The 19702-nt window shown below is 33.9% G+C and overlaps 1 protein-coding gene across 2 annotated transcripts; it reads right to left on the minus strand.

Moving 5' to 3' along the window:
- Position 1: 1 nt before the first annotated feature.
- Positions 2–19625, minus strand: LOC143461568 (uncharacterized). 2 transcript variants are annotated; one of them, XM_076959333.1, is made up of 22 exons: positions 17621–19625; positions 13423–13512; positions 12221–12325; positions 11948–12068; positions 11670–11804; positions 10421–10563; positions 10179–10269; positions 8587–8623; positions 8177–8208; positions 7577–7690; positions 6760–6811; positions 6511–6634; positions 4689–4809; positions 4433–4547; positions 2710–3346; positions 2350–2574; positions 2049–2218; positions 1810–1922; positions 1555–1724; positions 1327–1463; positions 913–1089; positions 2–769 (listed from the first exon to the last, which is right to left on the minus strand). In XM_076959333.1, exons 1-22 carry the CDS (start codon positions 17723–17725, stop codon positions 271–273), a joined length of 3513 nt encoding a protein of 1170 aa, XP_076815448.1. In that variant the 5' UTR covers positions 17726–19625; the 3' UTR covers positions 2–270. The 2 variants fall into 2 exon arrangements, with proteins under 2 accessions (XP_076815448.1, XP_076815449.1); XM_076959334.1 differs by having other exon boundaries at positions 1555–1673; positions 17621–19624.
- Positions 19626–19702: the final 77 nt, after the last annotated feature.

A 19702-nucleotide genomic window follows, 5' to 3' on the forward strand; every position in this document is an offset into this window, starting at 1 on the left:
GTTCACTCGTGGTGTTTTTTATTGACAAAATGCCGTCACATAAGGTAAAATTTCTGCAATTTATAATATAAGTAATTAAATATATATCTAGGTATGTAAACACAGTGGTTAAAATTACAAAGGCACATGATTAAATTGTTAAGGCCTAGTTACAATCTTCAAATAATACACAGTGGGAAAATTTTAGTGCAAAAGAGCACACATATCCATCATCAATGGAGGCATCTTGGTAAAGAAGTTTCTTAAACCACCGTTGAACAGAAAACGTGCCTAATCAATTAATTCCTGCAGTTTTTTATTAGGATCAATAATTTCGTTAGCTTGCAGTAATTGCATTTCTACTGTACGTAAGTTATTTACAATTGAAGCCATCTCTTGAGATGCTGTTTGTTGTAAGAGTGGAACTTGTGACTGCGATAAATTGTAAGTACCAGATCCTCCATGCAAGACAGCAATCTTTTTCGTGAGATTGTCAGCGACAGAACAAAGTCTTGCTGAAAGTGCACATACATTGGACAGCATAAGGCCGTCAAGAGCCGACCTAGCACTGTTCCATGTTCTTCGATGTTCTGGAGCTGATGGTGGCGAATTTACTACAATTGTGCAAGGCTCAAGACTATCTGTTTCAGATGGTGATACTGTGCTTTGTGAAATGAGCGATGATGATGTGAAATCGTCCACTGTCTTGGTGGAAAGAAGATGAAGATCACGAGCTAGATCATGACTGACTCGTGCAATTTCCTCACTTATTTCCCCATCAGGAGGTGATCTACGCAACAATAATATTAATTTGTGTTAATCATCGTCATAATGATTAACGGAATAATAATTCCATTAAAAAGCTCATGTAATCTGTTAGTAACCAAGTGAGGCGTGTCAAAGCCACATCCCTACTGGTCATTTGCAACTTGCCTGTTGTGAGAGTATGACGATCCTGTGCGTGCAATGTTGTTATTAGCGTCCAGCTCGTCCATTTCGGATTCAGACGTTGATGTATAGTCAGTCGCAGAACGCCGTTGCTTAAAGTGATGACTAATTAAGTGGTTGTGCTTTGCATTGGCATCTTCAGATCTTCGGTGGTATTGCAATCTAATGTAATTGCAAATGTTTACATAACTTTTTCTATGTATTTATTCACATCACCTGTGATAACACATGAAGAAATATGTAAAAATGACTGTAGGTGTGGATAGGCATTAAATGCAAAGTTTAAATGCAAAGTTAAGTCAAACAACGAAATTAACCAGTCAGTTGAACAAACCAGTTAACGTACTGTGAAAACACACAGGCAGAAATGCAATAATAAAATTCACGCTTTACACAGACCTGTTACTTTTACGACTTTCCCTGACAATTCTAGCACCCAAACTTGTACCAGATCTGTTTGTCGCCATGATATCACTTCCTGTGGTTGATGAAGTAACATCTTGAGATCTTCTTCTTGTAGGTGTATAGTTGGTTGCCTAATTTAAAAAATTTTAAGAAACATTTTAACTGAACTATTAATAAAAACTTGACAAGACAGGTCGCATAAGTTTATTAAAATCTAAATACCTTTCTTCTAGATGACCCCAAGTAACTCTCAACATCTGAAGATTCTGTCTCACTGTTTCGTACCATTCTTCTTGCAGGTGGTTTTGAAAGTTCTTTCAAACGTTCTGCACTGCTCATCACTGAAACAAGTTCAGCAACAAATAGATCAACTATTATAGTGAAGCGAAAACCTACATAGTAATAAGTTGCTATTTTATTATGATTCATTAATTAACATATCTAGCGGTACATTATACCCGTTTCCTAGTACCAAACCTTTTTTCTTTCTCATTTCCTTGGTGTTATCTTTTGAGGACTGAACAGAACTTGTCATTGAGGTTGATGAAGCAGAAGTAACACGCTTTGTTCTGTATAACTCAACTTTTTTTCTATAAAAAATTGACAATTATTATTGACAAATTTTTACTACTTGTGTTTGCACATAAGAAATTATGTCAACAATCCCAAGTTTATGCGTAAACTAAATGCACGACTTCACCGGATAAAACTCTAACCGAGCATTTTCGTCCTTAGCCCTGTTTTGTCGAAGAAGAGTAGTTCTGTTGAGTCGCATATTTGGCGATTCACAATCAGAGCAAGAATTGTTTCTAATAGCTGATGAGACTGTCCGCCGAAAGCTTCTATTGGTACACTCAGTGTCTGAAGATAGTGTTGAGCAAGTCGGCTGAACAAAGTTAATCGATTTATTTGTTATTGGGTGCATATTCTGAGTTGAAATTTCTTGCATTATTTTCTACCTAGTTTACTACAGAAAAAGTTTATTATAAAAACAGTTTAACTAAACTAGACATTTACTTTAGTTGAAGCAGATTTTCTCGAATTGTTTCTTGATCTAGTTAGCGTTGGTGAACTGCAACTAGCTCTGGGTGTTGCTGCAGCCATGGAAGCTTTTTGATTTTTTAAGTATTGGGAAATATTTTGACGAGGACTAGGTCTTGAAAAACGATCATCTGACTGACCATCTGCTAAACTGACAATACTTGAGTCATCATATTCTGCATATAACAATCCATCCACAACCTGAGCAAAAATTTAGATTTAATATTTTTTGGATCACAAATCTCTTATAGTATACTGAATAAATTGCTTTATGTGCCATGTACAAGCTAAACATAGATGAAATTCAAGCCATAATAAATTTTAACAAACGCTCACCTCCTCATTATTTATTGTGTTAAATGAGCTGCTTCCACCATGATCTGGTGAATCTGTTTCCAATGAGGAACTACTTGACTCTGAGGAAATTCTTGGAATAAGCTCTTTAGGCATCGAAGGCGAGAGCTTAGTAAAACTACTAGAGCGAAGAAGCCGGGGTGTTTCTGTGATATTTGGTATTTCTGTTTGTGGCACAACATCACTTGGTTTCATCTTGGTAAAACTCCTAGACCTGACAAGGGATCGCTCAGTGGAAGAGCTACAAGATGATGAACTTGATGAACTTTTTGAAGATTTTCTTTTGGATAAATATTTTTCCTTTTGTGAGTGCATAGAAGAAATTAGCTTTTTGGATTTTGTGGATTCATTCGGTGCATTTTTGTTTTCTTCTGAAAGTTTTTGTACAACATCTAACTGCATAGATTGCTTTCTTGCTCTGTCAGACTTTGAAGGTATTGTGTTTTTCAAATCAGACTTGGACAGAGTTTCTACTGATGACTTTAAACACTTTGTATTTTCTGCAGTGGTATTAGTGGTGTTCGGATTCTCTGCAGGCATTCCATTTGTTGTTGATTTGTGTGAGTTTTGTGCAGACTTTTTTACTGCTGAATCATTCTCCACTGAAGGACTTTGAGACCTAGTACAAGTTAGATTTCATAAGAATGAACCATCCATACACAAGCCTTTATATAGCCTTTTAATTTAAATGAAAATTGCATTAAATTAATTAAAAACGAGGAATAATACAAAGTGTTGCAAGAAAGCTAGCATGGAAGAACAACCCATGATTATGTATTTTTAGCATAAAAACAAACTTAAACAAAAAGAAGCAGCTCACTGACCAAAACAAGTGTAAAAATGTTTTAAACGTTGGCTAACATAACTTCATAGTTTTTTTGGCATCATGAACCATTAGTGCTATGCCTTTACCAACTGATGAAACCAATTTTATAAAAAAAAATTGTTTAAAAAAATTTGAATTTTGTACAGATTTACTTGATAGTAAATACCACTATCTTCTCACCTACAAAGCAGCTGCCAGCATGTAGCAGGAAGATACTGCAATCAAGCTTGTTGTATAATTTTATATATTATAAATAAAAACCAGAAACAATCAACATAAATGCATCATCATTTACATGAATTTGTAGGCAGCTAACTGACTGTATGTGTATAGTGGTGCAACTGATCATCCCGGGCCTTAAGCTAGGTCTGTGTAAAACACCTGTTTTAAATTTGTTCCCTCACGCACAGTGTACAAGGAAAGAAAAATTGGGTTGCTTAAACTTGAGCGACACAGTTACTTGGCAAAGAAGCGTTTACAGAGTGATCGGAAAAAGGGACAACTGCCCTATTATGGTTATGATTTATATCTAAATGTATATGAGAATTAATAGTTGTTGTATGTATTCATAGCTGTTATAAATTACAATAGGGACAATAACGTTTCCCCTAACTTTTCACGCATTTAATATTATCAATTTGCACCAATGGAATTAAGTTGGATATGATGAAAAATAATGAAAACATTAAACTGTTTACCATGCATTGGAGATTATTACATGTTAAATAAGACATCGCATTGAGTGCTAATGAGCTAAACCTGAAATGCTGAGAACTAAGCATCAAAAATAAAAACAACTTTTTAGACGCAGCTGTTTAAAATAAAATATTAACTTAGCTTTGAGTAAAACTTACATTTTGTGTTTAATACCTCACTCACCGGTCATTTTGATTTGCAATGTATGCTTTTTTAGCAGCTTCTACAGCAACAATTGGAATGGCAGGCAGAGAACGACGTATCCGCTGCCCTTCTGATCCAGAATGACTCATTTTATCTGAAAACAACTTTAAATTGAAACACTTGAGCCAATATAAATTTGTACAGATTTCCAACAGAGATGCAGCAACTTTTACTTAAATTTTAAATCAAATCCCTGTTGAGCAGAAACATTTAAGAATTATATAAATAAAAACACCTTCATTATCTTCGTAAATTCCGTTGTGATTATCAGTAATTGGGGATGATATCTGATGCTGACTGATCCATTCGTTAACCCAGCTGGACCTATTGTTATTGGGATCAGTAACTCCAAGTATCTACAATTCATAAACGATATCACGGTCATTAGCAAATTAAGGGTTTCTACATTCATATTAAGTGACTGATAACATTATTTTAAGCTCCAAATTATGTTTTCTAAGAGTACTGCATTGTATAATCTCAAGCTTTCCAACTGCAGATAAATCTGACTTTGTTAAAAAAATATATATTCTAACTAAGCATAAAAGTTGGCACCTGACACCTCTTGAAATCTTGGTATTAAAGTCTACTAAAGGTATTATACAGTACTTAAAACCTAATCCTTAACACAAAAGAGGAAAATTACTACTTGGGGGTAGCTATATGCCACTTAAGTGCAATGGGAAGAACAGAACAATGGAATACAAAAGAAATATACCTAACCCACATACATAGCATGTTCTACCTTTATTTTAAAAGTGTTCAGTGATTGACAAGATTGAAAAAATAAAACTACTTTTGCTCATGAAAAGTTGTCATTTACCTAGTTATGTGCTTTTGCTGATGGCGTAAGCTTTAATATAAGTGTTAACTACTTATAAAACATTGCACTTTCTTGTTCAAATAACATTATTCAACTTTGTGTGATAAACAAAATCTTGATAATGGGTGAGGACATTCAATTCAATTCAGGTGAACTTTGAATGACTCCATTGTAAAGAACACATAGAAGGTTTAAAGTCAATATAGCTGTATTATTACGCCTTTCTTTTGTGTGGGGTCTATTGAAGAAGTGGTAGCACCAAACTAAATAAGCAATCCCTATCAGCAAAGTTTCTAATTTTAGCAGTATGGGGTAAAATGCAGGACTGCAAGTAGTTACAATGTTGTGGCATTATTTAACAAAAAATGCTGGCCAGCAATTCCTCAAAAGCTTTCTTCAAAATAACTTTGTTACTAATAAGCAATAATAATTACTGAATAACCTGGATAGTATCATCATCTACTACAGCTACACTGTCATATACAAACGGTAAAACATGTTCATTTACACTGAAAAAAATGATGCATAAGTGCAAGACACATCGCGAACAAAAAGACTGAGCGTTTTTAAGTTGGCAGTTAGTTTAAACAAAAAAGGTTCAATGTTAACAACCAAGTGCTGTGACCACGAACTGTTTCTAATATCTGTACAACTCACTAAAAAACAAAACTTCATGGGTTGGCTTTGTCCAACCTCCCTCTGCTGCATGCTTTTATAACAATATTGTGCATATGGAACCAGCTGAGGTCGGTACAAATATAGATGGATACAAGACAGGAAGAAACTGAAGCTGGTATCTATTGTGCTTTAAGTAATGTAATACATGGACATCTGTTTCATAAAATATGATATCCTGATGGACTGATAACTAAACCTTCCATTCCATTTAATTCATTCTATGAAAACAATGCTGCTTAATCTACAAGATGGCAGAAGAGCGCTGAAATTTCTAGGGAGCAAAGGTTAAGAAGATCAAGTAATTCAAAATGAAACTTAATGTTACTTCTAAATTGGATTGTAATTCATTTTTCTACTATTAAACATATTTCATTATCCAGTTGAAGTAATCAGCGGTACTGATATGTGAATGAATATTTAACAATATCTTAATGATTCTAATAATTCAATATATCATGATGACATATGCAATAATATTTACCCCTACAAAAAGCTAAAAAGCAATGTAAAGGAAGTTATTGTGTTTAGGGTAATATAGCACAATAAGCCAGAAAACCTGTTCAAGGTCCTGGTTAGCTTTGCCTTTTCTTGTGTTTTCAATTTCTTTCTTCTCATTTTCTACAGTGTATGTTCCACTTTCACTTGGTACAGTTTTGGCAGAGGTTTTACTGCTGCTTGTACTAAAAGTATTTAGTTTTAATAAAAAATCTTAAAACCATATCTCCAGAAGCACGTTCTAAAATTAACAGAAAAAAGAAGAATCTTCCTCTACTCAAGTAGAAGTCTGACTTTATGTGACTCTTACCTGCTACTGCTTGAAGATCCTTTTCCTTTTTTGGATAATTTGTTAGTTGAACCTACAGTTTAAAACAGGTTACTATATCACCACTTGAAGCTTAATCAACATCTGGTGACACAAAACGCTATAGTAGTAATGTCCTTTGGCAAGACAATAAAGTACATGTAAAATGCTAAACCAAATTTTTCTTAACGTTACGAAAACAATATGCGGTATATATCCATGTATATTTCACCTTCAAACATGTGCAGTTTGCCTTGAAACATAAAATTTTTTGTTATCATTTAAAAAAAAATCCTTTCGATGTTAGAGTCTGTGAAGTACTTCACCAATGAATATAATTCATGTGACTTGTTGTTGTATTTAAGCCTTGTGCTGTGAGCTGTGAGCTTCTGACATCAAAATAATTTCTCAAAGTGGTCAGTGAGTGAAAAATTTAAGTGAGTCTTGAGGTACACATGAGTGGATATGTTATGTACTGTGCTTACAAGAAAGCTGACTGTGTACAAGCATTGTGTGAACAGATAGAAATGCCACTTCTACTGCAATTTCACATCGCTGGCATGGGTTAAACAACAAACTAGTAGTAATACTATTTGCAAAGTATGTGCATTGTGTAATTGCGTATGTTCGTGTTAAATAAAATAAAAGCTAACATTATCTGGAAATAATCACCAGAGATGACGCAAAAATATCGCAAACCGCCAACTTATACATGTTTTAAATGCATTTAAATAACAGCTACACTATACTATCAATATTCAGAGCTATATTACTAATTACACTATATAAAGTTCTGTTATAAATAACATAATGCATTTACTTTTGATGTTATTGATTGATCTTCGAGATTTAATACTGCCATTCACTTGCTTCTTCCCAGAAGCTTTGGAAATCACAGATCGAGACGTTGATTTCTTGCTTTTCACTGATTGAGCTACAGAAATTAAATTTATTATAAAAACTTTAGCAAACAATGGATTTGTTCCGTTGTGTTGAGGCATCGATGTCCAACCGAAATACATCAGTGGGCCAAAAATTACATCGCTAGTTCAATTCGGATCGCATATTGCCACCATGAATAACTTACACTAACCACATAAACGCAGAACTAACAACACGCACAATAACGGACGTTATGACGCTCAAGCAATTTGTACATGAATAAAATAATAATCAACAGCACACTTTCATACACATATATACTGCACATATAATACGATACCAACACCACGGCCGCAAAAAACCTCCAAAAGAGCCGCATGCGGCCTGCGGGTTGGACATAGCTAGTTTAAATGCAATGTTGAAGCTTCTTAAAAAAGAGCAAAAACTTATCACATCAACAAGTTTCATACAGCAAACAATGGCATACTTCACAAGTAAAAGTTATTAATTATGCTGACTTATTTTGACAAATTTTTACCTTCTACTTTACTATGTTCGGACTGTGAGACTCTGAAATGCAAAAGGGTAACAATTAAAAAATCTCCTCCAAGCGATATTATGAAAACTACATTTAATTGTTGTGAACAATTTTATACCAAAGCTTATTTTATGTTTATGTTTATTTTATCCTTTGGTATTCAGTTGACAAACGGTTAGGATGTATGACAAGGCTACCATAGTTCATAGTATGTCTGTAACAAGACAAATTGCCTCACACGGAAACTTACTTAACACAATCGTGACTTACTAAATGTGACTTACAAACAGCCAGCCACTAGAATTATACAATGACACAATTTTAAAGAAATTGAGAAGTACTGTTTTAAACACATGTTAATGTAGTATTTCAATCAACTGCTACAGTATATAGTAAGTTATAAAACTCACCGATCTTTCCTCAGTTTAGTGCCATCTCTATGTACACCTAGGAAATCAATATACAACAATGTCATTATTTTTCGTATGCCATAAATGAGATGACAAAAGCATAAAAATATGAAAAATGAAATGTAAAATACTTTGAATTGGAAATTAATAACTAATTGTAAAGTACTTAGTTATCAATTAATTAGCATATTTCAATATTCAGGGCTATAAATATTTCATCATGTGATCAAATTGGTTACTGTCTTTATTCGAATAGAAGCCGATTTTACTATTTTTTTTATTTTTGATCATCCGTGGCTTCTATTTTATAATTATTTAAGTATTAGCTATTTAGGATTACTTAGTTAAGCTGCCAAGTACTTGCAGTGCTAGTATTGGTTATCTTTTTAGTACATTTCCATCAAAGTAAATAGTTTTTTTGACATTTCGGTGACATGTAAGTATATTTACCAACTTTTGAAACCAACAATTTTATTACTGCATGATCCTCAAATATGTAATTAAAATATTTTGACATAGTTTGAACTGTTGGCTTGGTAGCTGAGGGGTTAGTGCGCTGGACTTGCAATAATGCAGCCCATATTCAGTACGCAGTGGCACTACCTTTCGTTGTAATGCCCTTGTGTAAGGCAGGCTTGACAGGCAGGGCTTGCTTTTATTCATTGGTCCTAATGAACAGTTCCAAATTCGGGCAATACAGTATACAAAAACCTATATAACAAATTTAAAAAATGTGTGATCAATAGGAACTTGCACAACCTCTAGCTCAGTAACCAGGGCTTGAACCATCAGAAATCAGCTCCGAGTTTAAGTCGTGCAATGACTTTCCTCAGCCAGAAGGTTAAGATTTTTAAACCATACTAAGATTAGAGCAGCTTTTACAAAAACGTATTATTTATACCAGTATCTTATCTGTAGTAGGCTACAGATAAGAAGATTTTAAGGGTACTGTACAGTGTTTTTGTTTTTTGCAGCGTATAGTACAGTTCTCCTGTGGTCAGGCGAAGGTGAATTTTTATTCCTTACTAGATCCTGATGTGATCTGTTTTGGTATTGTTTTAATATTGCAATATGGTAAATTACTGATTAACTTGAATCCATTATTTGTGACGACTTTTGACATAGTTATCCAAGATGGAAAATAAAATGAGTACATCTTATCTGACTTACTTACTACACACTCATGTATATAAAATATGTATACCTCAACAAATAAAGGCATCAACACTACGGAAAATAGAGTACGCATATAAGAATATGCATGATAACTGAAAATTTGATCCCGTAGCAAGCATACAAATATTGCACAATTGATATAACACTAGCGTCTTATCCATGGATATGGTAAAGAATAATGTGAAGCTTCACGTAACCATCAACGATTAAGTGTTGATATGTATTCAAATAGGGCAGATTTTATGTTTCTTGCTGTATTAATGGGTAAATTGTAGAAACTTCTAGTTAATTTATCGTACATAAGATGCAAAAAATGCTTAAAAAATCAAAAAACAGAAGGGGTATGCTAAGAAAAACGGTTAAAACCACTTATCAATGTCTACACAAAAATAACTAGTTCTATTTTTCAACATTACTTGTTCCTTCTTTGTCTTTTGATGGAGAATTTCCTCTTCTACAGGGCTGGTTAATTGCAAACCAGTTTTCTATTGAATCCGACGCTTCACCCTTTGTAAGTAAAGCATATGTGAAAACATTAGTCCATTTGATGTTAATGTTTTATATTTAAGCTGTCCGTGGGATGGTTGCCTTTGCGCCTACCTGTGGCAGATGATACAAATCAATTTTGTCAAGAGGCAGAAATGATCTAGAAATATACCTTTGTTGCAATCCTTTTAGAATTACGCAGTGATGCATAGTGCTGCAAGTTTTTCGTGCTGACGGTGGTAAATGGTTCATTATCAGAAATGGCCACTGTAAAAGAAGTTGATCTGCGAGGAGGTTTTGATTGATGAGGCAAAACTGAAACAGAGAACAAAGAAACAATTTATGAAATGTTGGATTGGAAGAACAACTTTTCCTTCAAGTTGGTTTATAATTTTAATACGGTAGTAAATAGGTGAAGTAAATTACAGAGCTAGACACGAGTGTTCGCCTTTCTTTTGTAAGCAATCTCAACAGCACCACTCTTTTTTAAATTTATAGTGGAACCACAAGCGCGCCCTTTTTATAGGGTTATCCACTCGAGTCTCGACGCTCTATTTTTTTGCACAAACAATACTGAAAATGCACAAACTGGATACAAATGGTTGAATTAAAAAAAAAATTAAGTCTTTGGACTGGACTGGGCACACGTTTTACAATGTAAATTTGCAACATAAAAACACGATATACTTTTGAAAATGTGCTGGAGTGAAAATATTTTTAATTGCTAAAAATAGAGGCGTGAGTGGCAAAACGAGTGTGCTTATGTTTTATAGAAGAGTGAAAGTACGAGCAATGCTCTTTTTTTCATTGACAAGTGAGAAAAAATGATTTCCCAGCTCTGGTAATTCATTATGCAATAACATTATAATTGGTTGTATTACTTCTTCTATTTTTCACATCAGTATCTAACATTTAGGAGATAAAAAGATACCAGTACTCTGAGAAAACCTTGAAAACAATGAAAAATTCAAACAAAAACAAAATTAGAGCCAGTAACTATGCTCATAAAAATGAATCCAAAAAATAAATGATAACAGAATACATTACACCGTGACGCGACAGTTAATTGAACGACAGCTGATCGAACCGACAGTTGATCGAATCGACTGAGTTAGGGTTAGGGTTTATCGTTCGATCAACTGTCGGTTCGATTATTTGTCGTTCGATAAACTGTCGTAGTACCACATTACACAGCTCACATGGTTTTGCAATACTTTTTTACAGTTAGAAATGTTTCTTTTTGCATTGTTTTTGTTACTTCAACAAATTCAGTCTATCAACTACTGTGATTTTATTATTTTTTGATTAATTCAGTGCCAGGAAATATGCTACTTGAAGCTTATAAAGTATAAACTCGGTAAACAAAAATGCATAATAAATCTAAAGTTTCTACTCTAGTGCATGTAAATATGAATATTGACTTGATTTTTTTGCTTTTGACTCCTGGTCATCTTGCCCATCCTTCTTCGCAGTGGTTGGTTTGATGTCTTTTGTGGGGATTTCAAAATAATGTTCCTCTTTATGCGCAGATTGTGATTTCTTATCTGTACTTTTATCTAAAGAATAACATAAGTATGAAGAATTTTATGTGGCCAGGGTTAAAAGTTTATCTTTGATACAGTGACAAGACTTTTTAGGCATGCAAACAAGACTGTATTTTAGCTGTTAAAATTTTCAATAAAAAAAGACAAAAAATCACCAGAGGATGAGCTCGACGAACTAGAGCTGGAGCTAGAGCTGGAGCTAGAGCTAGAGGAAGATGTAGAGGCACCTCTTTTGATCAATAAACTTCCATTATCACAGCTCAAAACACGAATCAACTGTCAAGAAAGGTTTTAGAAATAATGCTTTATCATGATTATTGTTACATCATCATGTACTATTAGACTGTTTGTTTTACATTACATTGTTTCTTGTGGTTTAACAGTTGGTTTTTTTAAATTATAAACTGGCTATAACAACCCAACAATACCTTGGCAATACTGTAATGTCTGGAATCATGTCCAAATTTAATAGTATCACCATCTTTTAGGGTTATGTAAACTTGTTCAGGAAGTCTGATTTCATTCACATACGTCTAAAAAGATCAATTTTTAAAATAAAGCACTAATCCGTGTCTCCAAGATAACAATAAACTAGCAGAAAATATTCACAATTATTTGCAAATAATATGGTATCTAGCCAGCACAGTTGAAAGCAGGTACATCACATAAAACAACAATGATATTTGTGATAGACTTTGTGGTTAATCTTGTAAGGTATGTTTTTGTTGGGACTGCAAAACAATGACTAGAATCGACAACAATGGACTATTATCTTTCCCAACAAGATAAACACAAAAGATCTCCGAATCTGTAGAAAACTGAACTTACAATACATTACTCCACAACTTACTATACAAAGGTTTTGGTGCTTTGACTTTAAACGCTATACAAACCTATCCATGCAATACATATTTTAATAAACATGCTACGAAGCATGTGAAATACAAAGAGTGCAAAAACTACTTCATGTATTGAAGCTTTGGTTATTAATATCTTATTTCTGATGCTATAAACAACCTTACATGTAATATCGATATAAACAGTATATAATATTGCTACATCCATTAAGGCTATCAGCTAAACAATCCAATTTGTGGTTACAAGTGATATGTATCAATATCAATATGAGTCAGGCACTCAGCTAACCAGTAATCCCACAGGGATTGTAACAATGTTTTATCTAAAACATATGTTGCTATTATCCACTAGGAATGCCAGATATTAAGCATCATGTGTCCTGATAAAAATAAATCCAGAATCTTCTCAGGGTGGGCCAAATAAAAAATGTACAATTAATGTCTTGCTTCGTTTAGTTCTTAAATAACAAAATGCTAATTAATTTGTTCTTTTAAGAAAAATTTAGTACAGTACCGGCAACAAACTTTCGAAAACTTTAGTTTTAAATTGGCATATAATAATTAGCAAGATATTGCAAACCTTACTTTTACGATAAACTATACAATTTTTCCTTGTTAAAATTGACAACTTATAATTAAAGGTGAACTTAGGTTAGACTGAATCTCACCATAGATGTCTATTCAAGTTTGGGTTCTTTTCGACCCTTCTATGTTTTCTACTAAACACATTCATCATAAGAAGGTAGCAAAATATAAGGAAATATAAAACATACCCCATTTACGCTACCAAGGTCTTTAATTCTAAAAGCATCTTGCACAGAATCGTAGTTGAGTACAGCATGTTGTTTGTCCACACTTTTTGACTGAATAAAACATTAAAACAACAATAAAAATATAATATAGATATATATACTACATAGGATAACGAAGGACAAGAATTTTTTGTTTTAAAACTAACACAGGAAGTTGTGATATTAATACTTTTAAATTAACAACAGGTTAAGTTAATTTAATGCATATCCAAGAACTTTCAACAACTTCCCGAATGGCATCCATCTAGAATTGATAAAAATGTATGATAGCATCACAATTAGATTAAATTTGGTGATACGTGCAATGTTTTATGGGCTTGCCATGTTTTAAATATATATTTACATTGAGGCCTCATTTATCCTAACCCCCAAAAAATGGAATTTCTATTATCCGACATGGAACTGCTACAAATGAATTTCTTCCATGCATTTCACCCTTTTATTTTATACAGAAAACTTGCTGTCCATTTCCAATAGGGAAGTTTAGTAACAGATATGCTAATAAATGAAAAAAAATAACCGCTCACCCAGATTACGACAAAAGCAACATGTTATTACGTCAAGTTTTCATGTTTATCACTTTTTAATGTTTGTCATTAGCCAATTTTCAGAAGCCCTTTCTTGTCATTTTTGACCCAATTTGATCTACAATACCGGTACAGTTCTTTTTTCACATTCACAGAAATATCTTTTGATTTTGATTATGCCGATACCTCTAAAATAATATTTTTGATGAAACAAAGTGGTCCAGATTAATAAGATCTAACTGTACAGTGTACACCAATATTCTGGCTTATAGCTACCTACAATGTAAACATGTGCAAATGGATTACCAAATTTTCAATAATATGCGCAAAGTGAACATGCACTTTTGCAGCAGCAGCTGTTATGTCATAAGTAGTTCAATTTACATTGTTAAACTATGTTAAACAAATTTTATATACTGTATTTGGTTGTTGTATTTGTTACCAATTTAGCAATTTACTTACCAATCATACATAACAACTTTGTTCAGAAGTAGTTAGAAAAGAAAAAGTTCAGGGTATAATTGGTGATGGTTTTGCATGGTGAACAGCATGGCAAAAAAAGATGTAAAATAAACAGTATACAATCCAAAATGTAACATGGTAAATGTAACTTTTGTCGGATCAGTCAGTTATTATTTGACAGAAAAATGTATTGATTATTTCGGTAGTGAGATAATCCCTTTGGATCATTAATCTTATCTTTGTTGAAGGTCCCAAAACATTCAAACTCCTATTACGTACATTAAATGCACAATGGTAACACAAATGACATAGGACGAGATACAATGTAAAGCCGGTGTACACTGATCCAAATAGTTAATTGTGGCTGATTTTGCATAGAGGCAGTCTAATTTCATGTGCCCATGCCCACTACCCAGTGATTTCTGTGAGAAAGTTGCAAACAGACTTATTATACAATTTATATAAGCAGAGGAGTAGGAGACTAAAAATATTGGTTGGACGAAAACAATCAGGCATTGAACAAACACACCAATGCCTATATCTGCCACCAAAAAAAGAAAATATTGGTAGGATGCAAGCCCTTGCCCGCCATGTCAATGAATGTAAGAACATTTCACATCATGCGGGCATGTGAATTGACACACCACTTTAGAAACAAATGTTATGGGCACCGTGGCACGCAAGGTTTATTACTAAAATAATTTCTGACTTTAAAGGAGGTATAGATACACATCATGTCAAGGTTATATCTCCTATTGAGAAGGTTGACAATTTTGCATTTGAATGTAGAACCAGAGTTTACTATATAATACATAAAAACAATATTTTTAGGATTAATTTTCCACTGAGTTTATTTGTTGTAGTGTTATGCTGTGTATCTTGTTGTATTTTATTGTTCATTTTTGTGATGATAAATGATTCCAGTAAGTAATAATTCCCAGGTAAAGCTATATATTGTTTTGGAATATTATCAATTTACTACACTATTAATCTCATCCCAGACTTATTCTTTTGCAAAAGCTTCTGACAAAGCTTTTATACACTGTATGTTTGTTTGCTTCCATTTAGTTCAAAAATCGTTCCAATAAAAGTGTGCCAGAAAGTTGCCTGCCATAATATAATCATTTATGTATCTGCGCTTGTATTACTACTAGCAAGCTTATGATGATTAAAAACGAGTTTAACACATACTACTCTTTACCGTGACGCGACACCTGATCGAAAGACACTTTATCGAACGACACTTAATCGAACGACAGTTTATCGAACGACACTTAATCGAACGACAGCTGATCGAAACGACAGTTGATCGAACGACAAGTAATCGAACCGACAGTTGATCAAACGACAAGTAATCGAACCGACAGTTGATCAAACGACACTTTATCGAACCGACAGCTGATCAAAGCGACAGTTGATCGAATCGACTGTTGCTTCTCCCGCACACAGTCATAGCAAAACGTGGCGTACCGTTGCATTGTTTGCTGTAGAAAATTAAAATTTGGTGACTTTTCATAAAAAATGTTCAGCTATCTGTCCATGTTTGTTTGATAAAGTTGGATTTTGTAATTTTTGAGATATTGTGATATTTATATAATTTTGCTCTCTCTCCGCATTGAAGCGTATTACTCATTTACGCACCAACAACTTGACTAACTATTCTCTTTCGTTCTCTTCTCACAGCGGGGGCGCGGCGTAACAAGAAGAATTTCTAGAAATGTGTCACTTTTAGAAATACCTAATTTACACTAAATTCACTTTCTTTAGTTTTACAATTATGATGTATACAGGAAGCCAGATGATGTTTCTACTAACCTGTAAAAATCTCATCAGTCTACGACGCATAGTTTTCTATTAATTAACGATTGCAAATGTGTGTGCGGGGTTGGCCACACCTAGTCTTTTTAGTAAACTCGCGAGCCTGGTTAGGATAGGGTTAAAAGATCCACAATTTATCGAAACAACTGACGATATGCACTGTTAAAAGAACGACAACTGACGAAGTGCACATTTCAATCGCATTCATTTAATTACAAGTTGTGTGCAATTGCTCGAAGATAACTTTTTATGTCAATATTCGTTGAGTCATAATTTTCGACTATGCTCTTCAGCCGTTGGTTGACAGCGTCGTAGCGCTTCTTCCGAGGTGGGCCAGCAATTCCAGCACTCAATTGCTCAAATAAACATTTCGTTGGAACCTTGTTCCTGCTTTATTTTTTTGACGAGTCTGCGAAGCGTCGGATGGGACATTGAGACACGCTTGCTGAACGCATTGTGGCGACTTATGGCGTAACAATACCAACTTATGGCGTAACAATACTTATGGCGCAACTTATGGCGTAACAATACCACAATTTTTTCAAACAGAGCTAACACTGCAGTTTGAAACTCAATAAGAAACGGCAGGCCGTATTCTTGTGATAACTTGTTAATATGTTGCGGGCCGGACGATTTCGCATGGCGGGCCGGCCTCCATGCGAAATCGTCAACTTTATGATACAAATATAAAATATAGATATAAAATATAAATCGTCAACTTTATGATACAAATATAAAATATACATATAAAATATAAATCGTCAACTTTATGATATATACATCACAATTCATTAATGCACACCATTACAAAGACCGCACATCACAATGGCTTATTGTCTCAATGTTTGAGAAACACGCAAAAATCTTGCTTGAAGCTATTGTCAAAGTTTGTCGTTCGATCAACTGTCGGTTTGATCAACTGTCGGTTCGATTAACTGTCGTTCGATAAAGTGTCGTTCGATAAAGTGTCTTTCGATAAAGTGTCATAGTACCACTCTTTACAACAGAAATATATATTTTTACTTGAAACCTATACCAACCAAGCTTTTCCCAACAGTAGTTGATGAATTTTAGCAAAAGGTTTAATAAATTAACAGCTATTTAACAATCAGATCACTATACTTATGGACACATTCGACAACTGTCCAGTACCTTATATGGAACTATAGGGTGGTGAGTTAAAACACAAAGAGCAAGCTTTAGGGCATTCTATTCAAACCATGCATTTCCTACAAATTCCTTCATTAAGTAGTGTCAAAGTTTAGTCTATAAATGAAAGTACTACTAGGTTATATAATACCGGTGATACTGAAAACAAAATAATGGACACATATATAATTGAATACACGCACCTCCAGCAAAAGCTCACAGTCTTTTCGCCCAACAAACAGCATCTCTCGTGGCAAACGATGTCTCAATCCATCACTGCTAGTCAAGTACCATACTAACTCGCTCATAATTTATATGTTAAAATAAAGTTTGCATAAAAAGTTGGTTTCTTAAGTGCATTACGTAAAAATCAAACTTCCTGGTCAACACAAGCACATGTTTAAGATGTCATGTCAGTCCTGACTGAAAATTTTGCAAAATGAGCAGCTTAATCAGTATTTTTTTAATTTTTTCGACGTTTATTACAATGGTACATAAACGAAGATAAACAAGAAAAACTAGAGAACCAAAATATCACCAAGAGAAATCAGAAGCAGTAAGAACATGGAAGAGTCATGTAGCATACATAATGAGAATATTAATTATTGTACATTGAGGACCACTTTTCAAAATACTCGTCTAGTTTTCATTTTCTTTGGCATAATATATTCTAATTTTTTAGTATTGGTGACAAACTGTATGATACCAGTAAGGTTCGATTTGTTTCACTACTAATTCCGGCTAGTTAGTTTCTGCTTTCTGGCCTCTACTAGTTCCAAAAAGCACAAAAACTTCTCTTCTGCATTTGACTGATTCGTTGAGGTAATTTTTTTTCTAAAAGATCTGCACATAACATAATAAACACAACCATAACAAACAAGTATGTCCACAAGTGGTCAATGGGTGGATGCCCAACTAATCTAACTTAGAAACATAAATATTATTTAACTGAATCTTTAGCTGTGCTTCAGTTTGCAAATAAAGTGATTTCTATCCAAAATAAGGAAATAACAATATGCCATTAAAAGGTACAGCATAGAAAATAAGAAGACTTTAACCATTATATAGATAATAATTAGTCACTGCACACTTAACTCTGCAACAGTGTCAAAACTAAATCAATTATAGTTATTACATTCTTGTTGAGATATTCACTTACACTGGCCTACAAAAAAAAAATTTTCTTTCGGTGCCGAGAATATTTTAGCAGTCTTTACCTAATTTTTGGTCATTGATTCAGTGATGAAATGGTTTTGTAGAACAAGTGGAAGACATGTCTATTTTTCTAATCATTTACCCACAGTTCAGCAAAGAGCATTCAATTAAGCAGGGCAGCAATAAATACCTCAAAATACATGAAAACATTAGCCATAAACTTTTGTTTTAATGATTTCGAAAACAGTGTAGCAAAAGTCGCATTACATTTAATTGACCAATGCTAGTCATTGATGTTGATCCTACAGTCAATGCTAGTCATTAAAATTGTCATCTGCAAGGGTAGCAACGCTATCTGTTGATACATTCTCTTCAGCTAGAAGTAAAGATAACAAAAATAACATGCTTTCATATACAGGAAGATCTTCATTGTGTGGAAACTGTTCTTGTTGCTCAGCTCAAGTTTGGATATTTGTCAAACTATAGTATTTAATTTTTTATATCTTTTCTGATTATGCCGTTTTGTCTTGCAAGTGTTTTCACAGTACCAAAATAGCAGTCGAAAGTAAAATGATCTATAGCAGTGGTTCTCAACCTTCTGATCTTGGCGGACCCCTTTTGCTGCTGTCAAAGCAGTGGCGGACCCCTGAAGTTTAAGCAAACTAAGGGTTCTGAGACTGCACTTAAATGTTTCTTTGCTTAGTTTTACTTAATAGTCTTGGTGCACAACTGCGCTATTCATTCAAAATAACATCAAACTATGCGGATATTTTTACTTAAAATCACTGTATCTAGCTGTCTTCTCGTAAAATCCGCAATCTAGTGCATCACAATAGGCCTTCCCTGTGGGTGATAAATCTCAATAAGCTTTTGTATTGTCCCATCACAATAGGCAATTAAGCAAATGTTCAAGCCTATTTCAAAAAGCAATAATAAACAGCAAAAAATTTTAAAAACTCGTACTTTATGTTGCAAATTTCGAAGTTCTCACGGACCAACTGAAAACGTTTCGCGGACCCCCAGGGGTCCGCGGACCACCGGTTGAGAACCACTGATCTATAGGCTCTAGATACGCTAGGTATCTATAGGTATGCTAGATATCTATAGGTATGCTACATACGCACACTTTA

Source organism: Clavelina lepadiformis, chromosome 6, assembly GCF_947623445.1.
Source record: "Clavelina lepadiformis chromosome 6, kaClaLepa1.1, whole genome shotgun sequence".
NCBI lineage: Eukaryota > Metazoa > Chordata > Ascidiacea > Aplousobranchia > Clavelinidae > Clavelina > Clavelina lepadiformis.